This window comes from Apodemus sylvaticus, chromosome 9, assembly GCF_947179515.1.
Source record: "Apodemus sylvaticus chromosome 9, mApoSyl1.1, whole genome shotgun sequence".
Lineage (NCBI taxonomy): Eukaryota > Metazoa > Chordata > Mammalia > Rodentia > Muridae > Apodemus > Apodemus sylvaticus.
Genome location: NC_067480.1, coordinates 9,206,161 through 9,226,541, shown reverse-complemented (window position 1 = coordinate 9,226,541; position 20,381 = coordinate 9,206,161). Strand labels below are relative to the sequence as shown.

General features: G+C 41.4%; 1 protein-coding gene across 1 annotated transcript in view; it reads left to right on the top strand.

Moving 5' to 3' along the window:
* Positions 1-20,381, top strand: part of Man2a1 (mannosidase alpha class 2A member 1) — a 162,371-nt gene that overhangs the window by 79,534 nt on the left and 62,456 nt on the right. Inside the window, exon 12 of the mRNA XM_052191903.1 lies at positions 775-845. Within this exon, the coding sequence (XP_052047863.1) occupies positions 775-845 (71 nt within the window). The remainder of the gene's footprint in view (positions 1-774; positions 846-20,381) is intronic.

Genomic DNA, 20,381 nt, shown 5'->3' with positions numbered 1-20,381 from the left:
TTCTCTGTATAGCCCTGGCTGTCCTGGAACTCACTCTGTAGACCAGGCTGGCCTCGAACTCAGAAATCCACCTGCCTCTGCCTCCCAAGTGCTGGGATTAAAGGCGTGAGCCACCACCGCCCGGCCCTAGCACGCAGATTTATTTGGTAACAAAATGGAACAACTCATTGTGCCGTTGTGGACTCTAGCCCAGTAATACATGGTGTGCTGGAATCCGATGGTCTCTTTCTGTGTCTTTCTCTGTCTCTCTCTCTGTCTGTCTCTCTCTGTCTGTCTGTCTCTCTCTCTCTCTCTCTCTCTCTTTCTCTCTCTCTCTCTCTCTCCCTCTCTCCCTCTCTCCCTCTCTCACACACACACATACATGGACACACATACTCACACAGGGACACGCACACTCACACACACACAGTCACACACGCATTTATATACACACAGGTACACACACACACACACACACATACACACACACAGGTACACACACACACATACACACAAATACACACACACAGATACACACACACATACACACAAACACACACACATACACACACAGGTATACACACACACACACTCACATATACACACATACACTCACACACACACACACACACACACACACACGGATTGTTTGCTTTGAGTCTTAACGTGCTCCAGGTACTTTGTCCTCCAGTGTGCTCTCTTCAATAATTTTTGGAGGATAGCATTGGCTCACTAATTTTGATGATTAGTTTTAAAAAGCAAAATTTTAAAACACTATGCTTTCTCTTTTAACAGGATATGAAGCAAAGTTCACAGGATTCTCTGCCCCAAAAAACTGTAATACAGCTGAGCGCACAGGAGCCGAGGTAATGTGTGATTCCTTAGTGCGTCCCCTGCCGTTTGTCTTTGTGCTTCTGACCTCTACTCAGCACGTACTTTAAGGAAATTTTTCATTAAATCATTTAGTAATCAATTAATTTTTTTTCTGAAGAAATAGGCTTTCTTCCATGACTGTCATATGTTGTGCTCAGAACTATGTTGGCACCATGATTTCCTGCGTTTACGACTGTAATGTTTTTATAAACGGAAGTGATGGGAAGTGTGTAGCTTGTGACCCAAGTATTTCCTTGTCCTTCTGATACTGTTGTCAGATGTCTGCAGTAACCTTTCGTGACGTTTCTTGATTTTCCTTAATCCCAGATGTGAACCATTTTAAAGAAGGAATTTTATTTCTGGCAGACCACAGTTGCTTCTCTTATACTTTCCTAGGATTACTGCCTTGTTCCCTACCAGGCCCCAACTGTTGGTGGGTATGGAAGCTAACGGTCAGGTTGTTTACCTAACAGAAGCCAGGCTAATGGTGGCTGCCTCCGACTTCTCCAGAAGCATAGCTGTTGGCATTGGCACCCTCCGGGCTGCCGTGTCTAGTGTCTGAGTGTACACGGTGCTGCCGTGAGCCTAGGCAAGAGGCGTCTCTTTATAACTCCATTTTAATTTATATCGAGAACTGTATTGTTAACTCTTATAAATTGAAGGGTAAAACAATTTTAAAGGCAATTTATGACTTTTCGCTGAGTGTGATTTGTTAAAATTCTGAAAACTAAATGTAGCACCATTGAAGACAGTGCGTGGTGCTCGTGAGGTTGAGGCTGTGGTGAAGTGCTCACCAAGCCTATGGCGTCCAACTGCTTTCATAAGCAAGCCTTGCCCAGCTCATCCCTTAGAACAAGACCTGCGGGTTCTGTACTTAGATGGATGCTTAGAGACTCCGCTGAGGTCATTAAATATCTTACTGGATAATGGCATGGGAAGAAACATCCATTATGAAGTGGTTTCTTTGTTTTAAAAGAAATAATGCTTGCGTCTGAGACAAGATATCTGCTTCTTAATTATCATATAATAGTAAGCCCTTTGGCATCAGGAATAATCTTAGTAACGTTTTTTCCTATTTTCTGTTTTGACCGAGGAGGATCTTTGGTTTTGCGGGCCCTAAGGATCCTAAGCTCTTCCACAGGTGACTGGCAGGTTCTTGCTGTCCTCTCTGGCCACATGTTGTGGAGGACTGAGGCAGGCTAGTGTCTCAGTGGATCAGAGAGAGGAACACAGATGCACAGTTGTCCCAGTGAATGAGACGGGGTTTCCCTCACATATTAGCAGAATTTTTAAGGCTCTGGTAAAAGATGGCCTTACCTGCTCATATCGGTGATGTTTTCACCCATGGTTTCTCTTCGTATACCTCCTGCCACAGGTTGTTATGGCTGCATCTGTAATTCCACTGTTGGCTTCTATTTCTGTCTCTGTTTCATATGTGAGAACCTCAACACCTACTTTTCTGTTGTTTTAAAATTTGGTTTTTACTTGGTATCTACAAATTACTTTAGTTGTGATCATACTAGTAAAATTGCCAAAGAGCTAAAAGAACGTCAGCGGCCTGGGGAGTAGAAGGACTGACAGTGTTGCTTCTTTGGTCTCGTGAGTTTAATAACTGTTCTGAGCCTCTAAATGGAAAGTTTTAGAATTGGGGTACTGAGAATTTTTCGTATTCTTTGTAAATCTTCTAAAATATTCTTGGACTTAGCAAATTTGTAATGTAAATAAGCCAAACATTTACAGTGGGGAAGATGACATCCAGAGGGTGAAATATGTGTGTGTGTGTGTGTGTGTTCATATTCTTTTGGTACAGGTAAACTGTTACATGTAGTATTAATATTATGTGGGTCATTAGGAAATAAATTAAATTCTAAAAAGAATCCTTAGAGAGTTGATAATGCAAAAGCAGTAGGAAGAGATCTTATATAAATTTAAATAGTGCATGCAAATGAATTTGATCATGTTGTTGATGTTGTTAATTGTAACTGTGACCTAACATAATGTACTTCAGTGACATCAGTAACCTGCTGTGCACAAACCTCCAGAGCTTTGTGAGTTGGAATCCATGGATTTGTATAGACTGCAAATACATAAGAATTACAATGTAGGAACCTTGAATAAATTGTCCCAAGGAATGTTTGAGTTCAGAAAGATTTTTTTCTTTCTATTTCTCTTGTATTCTATTTTCTAAGAAACTAACTGTAAAGACCCCTAATAGAAAGTTTAGTGTCTCCAATGACATTAGTGCAGGGTGTGCAGGTAAGTCAGGTGACTTGAAGACTAAATTTCATCTATTCAGAAAAAAACAAGAATTAACCTCATCATCATGCAGGCCAGAAGGCCATGCACTGCAACCATTTCTAAAGGCAGCTTTTCTATAAGGTGGATTTTCGAAACAGCACTAAGAATCAAAGTCATGTAATAATAACTTCGTATGCCCAGGAATGGAAAAATTTCAAGTAAAATATTTTACGTCATATCTGATGCTGCAACAGAAAACTAGACTGGCTGAATTTTAATGACCATAAATCTGAATGGTTCATGAGGTTGGAAAGGAAAGTCCAAGTCGGATATACTGCATCTTTTATTTATTTATTTATTTATTTATTTATTTATTTATTTATTTATTTACTTATTTATTTATTTGGTTTGTGGAGACAGGATTTCTCTGCATAGCCCTGGCTGTTCCATAGCCCCGGAATTCTCACTCTCTAGACCAGGTTGGCCTCAAACTCAGAAATCCATCTGCCTCTGCCTCCCAAGTGCTGGGGTTAAAGGAGTGAGCCACCACCGCCCAGCAAGGATTTGCTACATCTTAAAATGGCCTTGTGCTGACTCATCCTGTCCTGCTGAGTCATTCATCCCAACCTGCTGAGTCAGTCATCCCATGATGGAAGGTGGATTATCAAGAGGTTGTGGTGGCAAATACACCATTTTTATCAGAAGTTGCTTTCCAATAATGAACCCATTCCTCTGATACTAGCCAGTCCATTCATGATGGCAAAGCCCTGATTGCCCAAACAGATCTTCAGCAACTCAGCATTCAACACTGTTTACTTACTTAATAGAAGAAAATTCAAACCATGGCAAATGATTTTAGCTTGAGATAAATTTATCTAAACTACCATTACAGATTTACCTGAAAGTGGTTTTAATTTTTAGTAAGGCATTGATTGGCAAGCAATCCTCTTAACCCATATTTTCTTTTCTCTTGTTCCTCCCCTTTTCACTTTTTTACTGCTTTTTTTTCCTTGAGAGAGAAAGAGATCGAGCGAGCAAGCGAGCGAGAGACAGTCAGACAGACAGACACAGAGAGAGAACACAAGTGTACTGTCCATATTATCCTTGCCCTTTGCTGGTGGGACCCCTCCTCACCACCTCCCACACTCTCTTTGGTTTTCTACACAAATACTTTCCTTTATTCTGTGTTCCAACCCCAGAATTCACTTTGACCTCACCTTTGTTCATTTCTAGTACTTTGTCAATGTAGTCTTCTGACTTTACCCTTCTCCCTGACATCTGGCTCCTTCCCTCACTGTGGTCCTTAGCTGCTCTATCTTCTTCAGCTCTCTGGTCCTTAGTTGCCTTTTATGCTCTGCTTGAGTGATTGTAGTCTTCTAGCTCTTTTGTCTTCAGTCTCTTATAGTCATAATTTATTAGCTGCACATACTGGTGGCATGTACTCAAAAATAGTGCTCTCAAAACATTCCTCATAACATTCTCCAGGAAATTTATTACCTATTGTAGGAAGTACGACAAATACTCATGATTTGCCAATCGGTTTCCTTAAAAACAACGAGAAAACAAAAGTCATCTCAGTTGTGTCATGTTGAATACAACTTATTATACCTCTCAGGGTTCTGGAGAATTCCTGGCTAGTTTCCACTTAGGGCGGGGATTAGGACCAAGCTTGGCAGGCCCCAATGTCTTCTTGGCAGACTTGCTCACATGCCTGGAGATCTGGAAATCGCAGCCGTCTGCAGCTGAGGGTTTAGTTGGTGCAGTCATTTGCCAGCATTTACACATGTCCTCTCCAGAGTGGCTAGTTCCAAGAAGGAGTGACTTAAGGAGGCTTAAGACTACCCAAACAGAGCAAACAGTTTTACAAAATACCAGTGAGTTTATGTTGTGTTGATCAACTACTCCTGGGCATGGACCTGCCCTCAGGTGTAGTAATATACCCACTGAAACTCCACTGTAAAAGATTCATTTTTTTTTTTTGCATGTGGTATCAGTTGCAAATAGCTCCTTGGTTAGGGGTAGAGGTTGTGTCAATATCTCTACCTTCCATACCGGAACCTATTTGGCTTGAACCTGTTGCAGGGCACGTGCAAGCTGCCAGATTTTGTGAGTTCTTGTGAGTGTCGGTCCTGTTGTGGGTGGAAGGCCTCTTTCCTTGATGTCTTCCAGCCCCTCTGCCTCTTAGACTCATTATTCCTCCTCTTCCCACATAGAAACCTCATCCCTGAGGGAAGAGGTTTGATGAAGACATCCCATTTAGAACTGAGAGCTTCAAAGCCTTTTACTCTCCATACTTTGTTCGTGTGTAGGTGAGGGTGTGGTGTGAGAGAAAACACTCACCTGAGTGATGGGGATGCAGACCTAGTTCCCATTGACTGCCGGAGAAAGCCATCTATCTGATGATGCTCCAGGGAGACCCAGTCATTTGCACACTCAGGAATCCCATAAAAAACCTCTGAATTGAAGGTGATAAAATATACAACAGGGACTTGTAGGGTAAAAATAAAGGAAAAATATATAAAGCAAAAATTAAAAACAAACAGGTAAAATTAAAAAATAAAAAAGGAAAAGCCCTGACATGACGGTCTGAGATATGGAACCTCCAAGATGGTGCCGGTGAGTTAATTCTCTGTTGGCAGTTGCAGCTGGCATGGCAGCCTTCCTGTAGAGTACTTTGCTTCTTCTCCATGTTCAGTGAGTTGTATAGGCATTGTTTCAGCAAGGGGCCTTGGACCAAGTTTGTGGAGAACAACCTGTAGTGTTAGCAACAGGCAATTAGATGTAGCCTAATGCTGTTATGGAAGCTGAACTGGATGACAAGAGATGGCAAGCTGTCGCTTTGTTTTCCTCATTATTTTGCAATTTCATTTAGATATATTTTATGTATGTATTTTAAGAATCTTCTATTGTGTTAGGCTTCTGTACTACTCTTCAAATGGCTCTTAATTTTAGTTGTCTCTCCTTGATTTCCTTCCTCATCCTCCTCTTCCCTTGCTCCATCTCCTCTTGATCCTCCCATCTATCCATGACCATCTGTTTTATTTCTCTTTTCTAGAGAGATCCACCTGTCCCCTCACACCACCCTCTATTCCTAACTTCTGTGCTTTAATGGATTGTGGCTTGCTTATCATTGATTTAACAGCTAATATATACATATAAACATATCTTTGAATTAAATTTGTCTTTCTGGGTTTACTTCACTCGGGATGATTTTTTTCTAGTTCCATCCATTTACCTGAAAATTTCATGTCTTTTTTTTTTCTTTATAACCATTCTGTAAATGTACCACATTATCTTTTTCCTTTCTTATGTTGCGGGATATCTAGGTTGTTTTCAATTTCTATCTATTGTAAATAGAGCAGCAGTGAACATGGTTGAAGATTGTTTCTGTGGTTGGATGAAGCATCCTTTGCTGGATCTTTAGGTAGATCAATTCCTAGCTTCCAACTCCTTACTGATTTCCTTAGTTCTTGGACAAGTTTGCACTCCTACCAACATCAGAAGAGTTTTCTGCAACTCCACATCCTTGCCAGCAGGAGCTGTCACTTGTGTTTTTGACCTTGGCCATCCTGACAGGTGTAAGATGGAACCTCAGAGCTGTTTTGATTTGCATTTCCCTGGTGGCTAAGGGGCGTGACCATTTCTTTAAGTGCTCCTCAGCCATTCTACTTTGCTCTTTTGAAAATTCTGTCAGTGTTCCTGAAAACAGAAAAGACCTCGGGAACACTGGCAGGGACCCCATTCTGCAGTCTGTGCTGCACAGACTGGTGGAACTAGACTGAAACCTGCCCATCCAGCAGCTGGAAGTGAATAAGGTGTGAGTCGCTACACACAAGTGTGAGATTAATTCCCTTCCTTCCTGTTTCTGAACACTTACCCAATGGCTCTGAAAATTTGGTACCTTGTCTTTAGAAGAGTAGACAGTGTTTGTCTGCAGGAAGGTGCTGTTTTCTTGAGGCAGTTAGGAGGCAGATGCACCCCCTCTCTTCCCTTTATTTTTTTATTCCCTTTTTTTCTAAAACCTTTATTGAGCAGTAGGTACTTTCCAGTCCTTGTCTGGAAGGACTTGGAAGCCCAGTGTATTTTTTTTCCATCTAGCTTTTGAGTTGTATGATTATGATGAATCAGCTACTTATTTCCAAACCACATTTCATTGTTATTTTTCTTTTATGATTTGATTAATTTTATGAAACTAATAAATTATAGAAAAGAGCTTCTTTTATATTAAGTTGTCTGTTTTGGAAAGAGTCCATGAAACGGGAGTCACTGAAGAACACTGGCCAAATGGCTGAATAAGCTACGGGAAGAATCCTAAAAAGATAGGCACAATTTGTTGTCAGATTGCTCATTATCTAAGTTCTTAGTGCACTATAGGAAACCCAAGCTTAACACTGCAGATGATTTATGTGTATTTGGCTATGGAGAAAGTAATGCATAAAATGTCAATTAGTAGTCTCATTATCAAAGCAAAGGCTTTGCTCTAACATCAGTAGTTTAGAATATGATACATGTTAGTGTGTTTTATGCTAAAGTAAGATGCTGAGAATAGTTATCTACGGATTCACTGCTTATACTTAGAAGTCATCTTTACCTCTTTGATTTGACAGAACTGGTGCCAGTCTTGGTAACATTGATTTCACTGAGTATATTTTGTAATGAGTTGGAAAACTGAATCTGCAAGACATAAGTGAGTTAGAAACACATTGAGACTGATGGTAGATCAATGATCAAGGGAAGTGTTTGCTCTAGGAAATTGCTGTTGTTGGCAGCATAGGCCAGATGTGATGCTTGGTGCTGAAGAGAGAAGCTCTCCAGTTGTTCAGAGCCCCTGTGCTGAGGTGGAATACTGAACACCAGTCAGGCACGGCCATCTTGGATGCTAGACTTCTGGCAGCTTGCTGTCAGGCTGGATCTGCCTGTGAATGTGCTGGTACTCCTTCCTCTCTTCTTTGTGTTCTTCATGGGGCTAACTAAACGATTTAGTCTTCCCCTCCTCCCTTTCTCTCTCCTTTCCTTCTTTCTTTCTTCCATTTCTTGCTGTACATTTCCCTTGCTAAAATATTAGCCCCATGGGGACAGAAAGCAGTTTGCTCTGGCAGTAAATTCCCTGGCAGATGCCTGAAACTTTGTAGGTTGTTCACAAATACTTGTCAGATTAACTCTGTCTAGAAGAAGGATTTCGACTAATATTAAAACAGAAAAGACTAAGGGAACCTGAGCAGGTACAGATTCTGGGTGGGTGGAGGTCTACTGCCTTGAGGATAAGTGATGAGGAAAAAAACACTGTAGAAAACACAGAAGATCACACAATGACCAGAACTAGGAAACAAGAAGACACGAAACAAATTATCTCTTCAAAGATTTATTTCTGAGGACTTTAAAGAGAGAAAATTGCTACTTAGACTTCTTGAAACCTGAGTATTGACCTCTAAGATATACATACTTAAATACAAAGCCAAAAGGAAAAGGTTGATTGGAGATGGAGCTCAGTGGCAGAGTGATTGCCTAGCATGGTCAAATCCTGAGCTCAGTGCTAAACACTATACAGAATTAACAAAAGAAAGAAATTAAAAGCTAGAAAATGAATATAGAGGCAACAGTAAAAACTTAAAAAAAAATCTCTACCTGGCCAGGGGGTATGGAAAGGGGGAATGGGAAAGTGAAAGCTGTTGGGTGGATAGTGACTGGATATTCAGTGGGGGATTCCAAGCTGTAGGTGACTCGACAGAACATCCAGAGATGCACAGAGCAGAAGAGAGAAGGCTAAGCATGGGGGCAGGATACCAAGCAAAAGTCATGATCTCCTCTCCTATTGGGAGAAGGAACACCAGAATGGCAGTGATCACAGACAGGAGACTGATGGACAGATCTCGGAAGTGAGAAAGTTGAATGACAGACAGCTCTCAGAGAGGTGAGAAAAAAAAAATCTCTTTTCTAGCAAAGCAAAACAGGAAACTTTACAAAGAGCAGAGAAGAAATCCAGAGTCCATTAGCAAGGGAGTGGCATGGTTTAGAGAGCTCTCTCTTCCCTAGAGAAGGCAGTGATTAAAGCTACTGCATAATAGAGACTTGGAAAATCCAGTTGACTATAAGAACAGGACATTTTAAAGAGGGGGAGAAAGAGTAGGGGGAGAAAGGTGTGAAAAGTTGCATGTGGCAAATGGAGGAGATGCTAAGAAATCCCTCTCTACTTGGCACTCATTGGGAGAGTGCCAATCTTAAAGCAGCAGAGATACCATCTTCAAACGAGCCAGCAGAGCAAACATTTTGGCTGCCCCAATCTGGACTATAGAGGTCCAAATAAAGTTGTGACAGCATTTGTGACCAAGTGTCACAAGGGCTGCTGAGAGGTGTGTCATGTGTGAGGGAAGGAGGCATAGTCAAGACTGGAAGCACGAATAGGCAAAAAGTGATCCTTGGGTTCTGTCCCCATCAGTTCTTTCACATCTGTATAATACCCAGCTGTATTAACCAGGACCGCTCTGTCCTGCTTTACTCTTGTATTTTCATAGCAAGTCTACCTTTTGGTAATGACAACTTATGAGATAGTGTTCTATTCTCAGGGTAGTACTGTGTATTGAAGAACCTGGCACTACAAGCACCAGTTCAGCAGAGAAAAATAACAATAACTTAGTCTCTGTTGAACATTGTAAACACTTCCACTGAAAGAATGGAGTAACTGAAACAAAAGACCTAACAGATGCCCTAAGTAACCGCAGAGATGCAGGCTTCAACACAAAAATAATGTCTCAAACCAGGTTGGAGGACTGCTTCAAAAACTTAATTCTGGGCCACTGAAGATGCCTCAGAGGGTAAACACACCCCTTACAGAGACAAGTCTGGTCTCTGTAAGTCATGTGAAAAGCTGGATGTAGTCTGTGCATCGGTAATCTATGTTTCTTTGGTGGGATGAAAAGGAAATGCAGGAACATCCTCTAGAAGTGCGTGGGTGCCCAGTCTGTAAGACATGTGAGGCCACAGAACAAGGTAGAAGGTGAGGACCGGCTCTCGGGTGCTTTCCTCAGACGTTCAAATGTGTGTCCTGATATATGTGCTTCCACACTCACATCTGCGTAGATGGCCATCCACTTTTAATAATGAATTTTAGGGTAGTTCTTGATTGTCAACTCAGCTAATGGCTGTTTGAGAAAGGAGAGTCAGTTTTGTGGGTGTTATGGTGAGTCCCTGGTAGGTTGGCCTTGCAGTAGTGGATGGCCCCATACTTATGATTATATGGGTGGCATCAAATGATCTCAGTGGGTTATATACAAAACAGAGGAGGACATAAAATTGGGAGAGTGGTATGTGTGTGTATGTGTGTGTGTGCGCGCGTGCGTGCATGTAAGTGTGCAGGCACACATGTGCACACCTGTATCTCGGAAGAATCAGAGGGAAGAGGAGTGGATACGTAGTTTAAAAATACCATGTGTATGTGTGCACTTCTCAAAGAATAAAATGTATATGTGTAAATTAAATTACACAAATAAATTGAAAGGGCATTGGAAATAATACTGAGAAGTGAAAAAGAATTAGTGTATGTTTATTTTGTCGCCAAATTAGGGGTGGGGTAGATGTCTATATACGTTTTTCACAGAATTTTTAAAGAATTGAACAAGTTAACTTACTGTGCCGTGGGTCTGCCAGCAGCTTCTGGCCGTCCTACTGAAGCATGTACAGTCCCTTCAGTGATGGTTTTGCCTCAGGAAGACTGACCCTTCTGGTAGCAGAGCGATGTGTCCTGCATAATTGCTTTCATTATGTCATAGCTCACTGTTCACTTCTCTGCTGGCAAAAGTTTGAGGTGCTCGCATGTGCACACATGCACACCTGCATATGCTCGCATGAGCACACATGCACACACACAGCAGTTGGGTGACTGGAGTGTGGTACAGTAGCACACACCTCTCAACATGTTGAAACAGTATTCTTCTTTCCCATTTGATCATGTTTGTGGTTCCACACTCTTTGAACTTCAGAGTAACCATCTATTACAGCTTTTATGAGTGGCTCCTTTCATTCAAATGTTTATTGATTTCTACCATAAAGGTGTTTAAGACATCAACCTTTCAGTTTCAGCTTGACTGCAGATGCACCGTAGCTCTGAGACTTCTGAAAGGTCTCAGTCTTGTCACTGAACTTGTCCTCTCTACATTAAAAGTCATTACTCCACTACTACTATCTGGGTGACTGAAACATATTGTTGAGTGGGCAAGATAAATGCTATGTATGAACACAGTAGCACAAGTCTTAACACTTAACTAGCGATCATAATTGTATGCTAATGCATGAGTTCAAAACCTATATTTTTCCATTGCCCTAAGTAGAAACTGTAGAGTATTTGGCATGACTTATGTTTGCACTTTCTAGAACTGCTTTCCAATCTAGCCTGGCCTCTCTGCTGTTGGCTCTTAGTAACTGTTAATTTTCAGAGATGCTATATTGTTACAGGATGAGTGGCAGAGGTGCCTATTTAACATATCAGAGTGGACCTGGCCTCCAGGTTCTCCCAGCATCCTTCAGTCCCTGCCTGTTACAAGGTGTGGCTGACACACCTGGCCCTTTACCCTCAATTTCCCAGCCCAGGGACTCAGTTTCCCCACCTTCAGGGGCTCTTCCCTATATAATACAAGCATTTTGAACACTCACACTGCCCTATCCTCTCTGCCTCTCTGCATTTCTTTCTTCCTGTGTGTGCCACACACACACACACATTTCCCTGTCTGCAAGGCAAGTTCCCTGACTTCCTCCTGTGAGTGAATTCTCACCTAAGAGCTGACCCAGTAAACCTACCTTTTAATTTGAATTGGCTTATTTTGTCTGCAGAGAAGCCTTTCAGTTACATATGGGTCCTTGCTGCTCAGAAACAAAACTAGACCACCACACCACAAGCCCTTGCCACCCAGCTTGGCCACATCGGCCTTTGAGGATGCAGCTTGGTTGTTAACATCATGCGGAAGCTTTCTTTGGCATCTCTCCTCCATAATGCCACAGTCGTGATGTGCCTCTGAAGGGACTTTGTGTAAGCCTTGACAAGTAAGCTGGTTCATTCCTGTCACCTGGCACACAGCAGTCAGTGAGGAAAGTGGCCCTGCAGTGTGCGTTTTATCTATGAATCGCACCAGAGGGCCTCAGTCCAGCCAAAAGTCAGGTGTGGAGATGAGCTGGCTAGTAGAGACCGGGGTTTGTCTCTCAGTGCTGTGTGGAGGCAGGGGAACAAACACCCTGCAAGGAGTAAGGTGAGAACGTAACGGACTGATCAAAATCCAGCATTTGCAGAATGTTAAGGAAACTAAAAACTTTTAAATTACTGCATTTTATAATAAAAAGAACAATATGAAGGTAGTAAACTCTGAGGTGTTAGCTTAAGATTCGATGTATTTGAGTTAATGGAATTGTGAGCAGTGAAGTATGTAATGTCTACTTGGGAAATAGGGAATGTTCACTAAGTTAATGACTAAAACTCGGAAGTGGGAATGGTAAAATATCAGAAAAAAGTTACATGTGTTATTTGACTACACAAAACTTGTCTGTGAGCTAAACCATCTCCCCTTGGAGGATTTACCCAGAGAACAAATCTAGATTTGAATTCCAGGCTTCATGCTCCACGAGTCTTCTGTCTTCTGACTTCAGTGTGAGTCTGAATCTGTCTCATTCTTAAGGCTGTCCTGAGAATCTGTCAGTTTATCCCTGTGTCTCTCTCTGTTCTGTCTGTGTGTCTTTATGACATTTCTTTGTGGTACTGTGTATGTGCGTCTGTCTGTTTCTGTGTGTCTATATACAGGCTTCACTCTGTTGAGTTTCTGTTTGTCTATACACAGGCTTCACTCTGTTGAACAGCACAGAAAGTGTACCATTAGGAAATAGCAGGACACTTTACAGAAACCTCTAACAGTTTTACAAGACATTAAGTGACTGACGGACAGTGATCTCAACTAACCCAGACATTGTTTATCAACCAATAGCCATAAATGGCTGCTTTTATGGTAGATTTTAGGAAGTAGCTTTCAACTTCTGTATTTGCTACTTTTGATGAATTACACACACACACACACACACACACACACACACACACTGAGTCAGGTTATTAGTTTAGGTTGAAAATGTTGATTACATGGGAAGTCTAAAGTAAGCAGGATTGATGGTTACATTGTTTTCCTCTTTTAAAAATCGTTCTATTTGTCTCTTTATCCTGTATGTATGGGAATTTCCCCTGCATGCATGTCTGCACACGGCCTACTTATGGTTCTCTCCATGGCCAGAAGAAGTGACAGATCCCTTGGGACCAGAATTACAGATGGTTATGAGCTGCCACGTGGGCGCTGGGAATCAAACCCTGGTCCTATGAAAGAGCAGCTTCCACTCTTTAACAGTGAGGCATCCCTCCAGTCTCCATTACATTGTCTTCTTCAAAGCAGATTTAACAGTCTAAGAACACAATAGCATCAGTTTTAAGTCCTAAGTGACCTCAAGGTATATTATTAACTCTGGCTCTGAGGTCCAGAGCTCCAGCAGATTCCAGTCTCAGAATGTAAGAGACATTTTCACAATGACGTTTAAAAACTTACAGTCATCTCAGAGTCAGTGTCGCCTTCTTAAATTATGATTTTGGTGCTTGTTGGTTTCCCTTTGGGACCTGATAGTCCTTCTTGTAAGTGCAGTGCTTTATTTTGTACTATGTCCGTACACTGCAGCAGAAACTTCATTGTTGTCATAGAAAGAAGTTGATGAAGGAGTTTCACCACAAGCAGCTGAGGTCTCGTGGATGCTCCCTGGTGTCCCAGGTTCAGGGCTCCCTGGACCTTTTTACTCCGCCACCTTCAGCTTGCAGCACTCACTCTCGTGGGTCCCTGATGGCTCAGGCTTCTCTCTTCATCGCATGTGGGGTCCATGTGGAAAGTGAAGAAGGCTTTTCATCAACGGCAACAGAACGATTGCTCTGTGTCTCCACCAACTAGAATAACGGTGACTGACTGGCTAGAAGAATGTTGTATTCCTGGATGGGGAGATCAGTAGATGCCCATTTGTGTGTGTGTGTGTGTGTGTGTGTGTGTGTGTGTGCTGCTAGGGATGGAAGGGTTTACATGCCAGGCAAGTGTCATATCTATCACTCAACTGTATTCTTACCAATGTTTCAAATGGTTTGTTTTTTTCCCAAATAGAGCTGCTGCCAACTTGGGCAAATTGGGTTTCTATTCATTGGTAATTGCTGTTGGGTCGGCAGCTGCTGCTTCTCCTCAGGCTTGTTAACCAGATCAAACAGTAGCTCCCATCTATGTTGGCTGTTTTCCCCCCGGCACTATTAACTAGAGTCCTCCATTGTATACCATTGGAGATGTTTAGTAAATGAGCTTTTCTGTAAGCTAGAAAAAAGTCTTAAAACTTGATGACTCCAAGACATCATCGGTTAGGTAGAAAAATAGGATTAAAAACTTATTAATGGAGATGAGAAATTTCATTTTCATTCCAAAGCCAAGACATAATTGGATCCTGAAAAATTAAGAATCAGTAAAGATATACAGGAAAACCCAGTGAAATAATAAATCTCTCCTACTGGGACCTGGGGTATTCAAGTATTAAGAAAACTGAATGTGTGTAGACAGTTTGCTACTACTAGGACCATGGAAAAATAGGGTTTTTACTCACACAGTCATCCTTTCAGGGGCCAGTCTGCATGGCATTGTTTGTGCAGCATGTAGAGGCGTGTTTTCTTGACCCTTTAGTTTCTAGAGTGTTACTCCCCCAGAATCTACACAATGTCTTTGTTGTTGTATTCTCTGAAATAGGATCTACAACTGGTGAAAGCCCAACTCCATTGTCTTACCTCAAGCCTTTAGAGAGAGTTATACTTGTGAGGGACTTTTTTTGTTGTTGTTGATGATGATGATTTTAGGAAAGTAGTGTGTACCCATGGCATAAGCTGCAGATTTTGCTTACATCTCTGAATGCTGAAATCAGATATGATAAGGATGCTGCACTGCATTGTGTTAAGTTCATTGTAGGTTTTTGCATCAAATGAGTTATGAAACTCTTCTGACTTTTCCCCCCAGAACCCTTTGGATTTTATAGATGAGACGTCAGTAAGAGTAGACTAATGGCTTTGGGAAATTAAGACCTTGGTGCGCACCTTAGCTGTTGTGAGTTGTGCTGGCTTCTGACTGTGCTCCTAGCTGTCCTGTGTGGGCTTTTCTCCCCATCTAAATTTCGGAGCCTTTAAAACCCATTAGACACGCTGTGACTTTAGCGGTATGGCTGGCCCAGCTGAGCCGACTCTGCCACACCAGTTTGTAAGCCTGAGACCTGCCTGCCTTGACCCTGCCCGCGGCTGCCCTTGCTGTCCTCAAGATGGCTCACTGTCAGAACCCGTTGTTCAGATTTCATTTTCGTGTTCCACCTTTGCAGTCCCTGGAATGACGCTTCTTCTGTCATCAGGTAATTTAATGTTAATAATAAAAGAGCTCACCTCAAACAATGCAGTTGTGAATTATATACATTTTAACTGTCATTTAAGTTTGAAGGAAACATTTCTTTTTTTTAACATTTTTATTTTCTATATTCTTTGTTTACATTCCAAATGATTTCCCCTTTCCCGGATCCCCCCTCCCCATATGTCCCATAAACCTTCTTCTCTCCATCCATTCTCCAATCACCTCCCTCCTTTTTTTCTCTATCCTTATATTCCCTTCCAATGCTAGATCAATCCTTTCCAGGATCAGGACCCTCTCCATACTTCTTCATGGGAGTCATTTGTTATGCGATTTGTGCCTTGGGTATTCAGGGCTTCTGGGCTAATTAATATCTACTTATCAGAGATTGTATTCCATGTGTATTCTTTTGTGATTGGGTTACCTCACTTAGGATGATATTTTCCAGATCAAACCATTTGCCTAAAAATTTTGTGAATTCATTGTTTCTAATTGCTGAGTAGTACTCCATTGTGTAAATATACCACATTTTCTGTATCCATTCCTCCTTTGAGGGGCATCTGGGTTCTTTCCAGCTTCTGCCTATTATAAATAAGGCTGCTATGAACATAATGGAGCATGTGTCTTTATTGCATGCCGGGGAATCCTTTGGGTATATGCCCAGGAGAGGTATAGCAGGGTCCTCTGGAAGTATCATGTCCAGTTTTCTGAGGAACCGCCAGACTGATTTCCAAAGTGGTTGTACCATCTTACAGCCCCACCAGCAGTGGAGGAGTGTTCCTCTTTCTCCACATCCTCGCCAACACCTGCTGTCTCCTGAGTTTTTGACCTTACCTTAGCCATTCTGACTGGTGTAAGGTGAAATCTCAGGGTTGTTTTGATTTGCATTTCCCTAATGACTAATGATGTTGAGCACCTTTTTTTTTTTTTGCTTTTTTGGTTTTTTGGTTTTTTGGATTTGGTTTTTTCGAGACAGAGTTTCTCTGTATAGCCCTGGCTGTCCTGGAACTCACTGGGTAGACCAGGCTGGCCTCGAACTCAGAAATCCGCCTGCCTCTGCCTCCCAGAGTGCTGGGATTACAGGTGTGCGCCACCACCGCCCGGCGTTGAGCACTTCTTAAGGTGCCTCTCAGCCATCCGAATTTCTTCAGGTGAAAATTCTTTGTTTAGATCTGTACCCCATTTTTAATAGGGTTATTTGCTTCCCTGGGGTCTAACTTCTTGAGTTCTTTGTATATATTAGATATTAGCCCCCTATCAGATGTGGGGTTGCTGAATATCCTTTCCCAAACTGATGGTTGCCGTTTTGTCCTTTTAACAGTGTCCTTTGCCTTACAGAAACTTTGTAATTTTATGAGGTCCCATTTGTCAATTCTTGATCTTAGAGCATAAGCTATTGGTGATCTGTTCAGGAACTTTTCCCCTGTGCCCATGTCCTCAAGGGTCTTCCCCAGTTTCTTTTCTATTAGTTTCAGTGTGTCTGGTTTTACATGGAGGTCCTTGATCCACTTGGAGTAAAGTTTAGTACATGGAGATAAGAATGGATCAATTCGAATTCTTCTGCATGCTGACCTCCAATTGAACCAGCACCATTTGTTGAAAAGGCTATCTTTTTTCCACTGGATGTTTTTGGCTCCTTTGTCAAAGATCAAGTGACCATAGGTATGTGGATTCATTTCTGGATCTTCAATTCTATTCCATTGGTCCACTTGTCTGTCACTGTGCCAATACCATGCAGTTTTTAACACTATTGCTCTGTAGTATTGCTTGAAGTCAGGGATACTGATTCCCCCAGGATTTCTTTTGTTGTTGAGAATAGTTTTAGCTATCCTGGGTTTTTTTGTTATTCCAGATGAATTTTAGAATTGCTTTTTCTAACTCTGTGAAGAACTGAGTTGGGATTTTGATGGGGATTGCATTGAATCTGTAGATCGCTTTTGGCAAGATGGCCATTTTAAGTATATTAATCCTGCCGATCCACGATCATGGCAGATTTTTCCATTTTCTGAGGTCTTCTTCGATTTCCTTCTTCAGAGACCTGAAGTTCTTGTCAGATACATCTTTCACTTGTTTGGTTAGAGTCACACCAAGATACTTTATATTGTTTGTGGCTATTGTGAAGGGTGTCATTTCCCTAACTTCTTTCTCATCCTGCTAATCCTTTGAGTATAGGAAGGCAACTGATTTGCTTAAGTTGATTTTATAACCAGCCACTTTGCTGAAGTTGTTTATCAGCTGTAGGAGTTCTCTGGTGGAGGTTTTCGGGTCACTTAAGTAGCCTATCATGTCATCTGCAAATAGTGATAATTTGACTTCTTCCTTTCCAATTTGATAGGCCACTGCCTCACACTGGTTTTAAGAGACGTACAGCATGTACCACCTCCTTAGTGCTTCTGAGGGACGCTGTCTGGGGCTGTGCCTTTCATCACTGTTTCTTGCATTCTAAGGGTTGCCCCTGAGGTTTTTATAATTAGTCAGCCGTGATTTTGTTCCTTGGAACAAATTATTTAGCGTTTACTGTGGAAGTAATTAGATAGATTGCATTAACATGGTGGCTTCAAGTTTTAGTCCCTGAAATGTGGTGGCAAAGCAGTTAAGTGTTCACAGACCACCTGCCGAGTGCTGAGTTTGTGTCCTAATTGTCCTGTATTATATTTTGAATCAAACTTTCTTAACTAGCCATGCAGTTCTAGTTTATTATCAGATTATTGTATAATTAATTAAATTTGTACACAGTACATTTTAGTTATGTGGTTGTTCTGATGAAATTAAATTGGCTGGTTGGGGGTCACAGCATTGTGTACCCTCCAATTAATAATCATCATCAGTGGAGTGAAGAAACAGAGGAAGAATATCCACCTGTATATGTGGGACTATGGAATATCCTGATCCTTCATGATCTGAAGTCAAATAAGCATAAATACCATACACGGTCCAGCCAGGACTGTGGTAATTTCTATTTTTAGGATGCTTAGAAGTTTGTAACATTAAGGAGGTCAGCTGGTCCTGAGTTTGCTACATCTGGCGGGTGCCCTAAATGATAAATGATTCCATTTCTGCTATACAGAATTTTCTTTTATTCACTAGTTGTATAGGTACTTTAAGTATATGGAATATGCATGATTTTAAGTGCTTTTCAGGGGATGGTAAGAGTTAAATGATTATATAACGGATCACACTGTTATTCATTTTGTTCTGGCTTCTCACACACTGTTTCAGATCTAGTTTCTAGCCTCTTGGAGATTCCCTCAGTGTCCCTCAGGCCTGCTAGAGCTGTTAGCGTAATGCTATTAGAGAAAGCAGTTAGGGTCTTAGAAAGAAGTGATGTGGCAGATTTTAGGACCTTCCATTCTTCTGAGGTAGATGGTCATTTTCCTTCTAAGTGCACATTAATAAAGCACGCACTGCAAGGGGAACAAGGAAAAGGAGTTTAGTGGAGGTCTCATCCTGAAAAAGTCAGGGAGGGCTTCAAGCCCATCTGGGACTTCAGAGCACTTCACAACTTTGTGGTAAACAAAAAACAATTAAAAAAAAAAACTAAATAGAGCCTTTGAGTCACACATTCCATCCTTATTGGACAGCAGCCTTATTTTCTTAGGCAAGACTATTATATATAAAACTGGGCAGCTTAGGCAGACATCACCGGGATTCATGGCCCGCTGAGTAGCTGCGACAGTGTGGTCTTTCTTCTGAATGTGTTTCTTGTATGCTGCAACTCTGTGTGTGTGTGTGTGTGTGTGTGTGTGTGTTCACCATGTAGGATGTGTCTGTGGTGTTCTGTGTCTTCCTCAAACAGTGCACTGGAGAACACAGGAAGGATTCTTTTCCAGGAACAATGTTGTTTCTAACTGTTTTTGAGATGAGAAACCATTGTATTTGTAGTTTTTAAGTTTTTTACCATCATGTGATGGTTCACTGACAGGAAGACAGATAATAAAACATCATTTTCTCCCCTGTTCTCCTGGAGACGGTGTGTAGGTGCTGGATTTCATCTATCAGCAGAGATACACAAGTGAATGTGAACTCTGTCTTTAACAACAGAACAACTTACCTTCCTGTGTTAACTGCTACGATTTTTATTTGTGAAGTCCTTTTTTATGTACCGTATGTTCTTCCAGACTTACAGCATTGACTCATCAGACAAATGAAATTTTCCTCCAGTAGATGAAAATTACATTCAGACTGAAAAATCATTTCTTATGCAGTCACCCATAAATATAATGTCTTTTGCTGTCATTTCTGGAAATGACTACAGATGTGGCTCTGAATTGACAAGAAAATACAACATCTTAATGTTTTAGGTGAAACAGATGGTATTTTTGTTTTAGGCAAAACTCTTTAGAGTAAGAGCAACTTGATTGGTGACAACACTCTTGGGATCAGCTAAATTAAATATAATTTTTCTGTCTGTTTTCTTTTTAATTGATTTAGTATCAAAAGCGTTACAATACTTCAGAAGGAATACTTATACTTTAATATGTTCTTTCTCTTACTGCTATGCCCTGAATAAAGTAATAAGCATCTTTTAGTCTATTTTTATTCATGAGAGTTTCACGATTCCATGTTGGTTCCCCTTGGCCCACGTGTATCATTTTGGAAATGGTTTTTAGGATGTGCAGAAGCCCCGCAGTGGGTGCAGCATGGCTGAGAGGTGATGCACACAGTACTCTCCAGTTCCATTCCTTTGTTGCACACTGTGATCACATTCTTATCCCTATCTTTTGTGTGACACTGCTCTGTGTCAGATCTTAACTGTCAGAGCCTGCAATGAGCAAGACAATGAGGGGCAGATTCTGGTCCCACCTGGCCACTGACAAGCGCCATATTTCTGGAACTTCACCTCACTCTTGCATGTCTTGGGATAGGTAG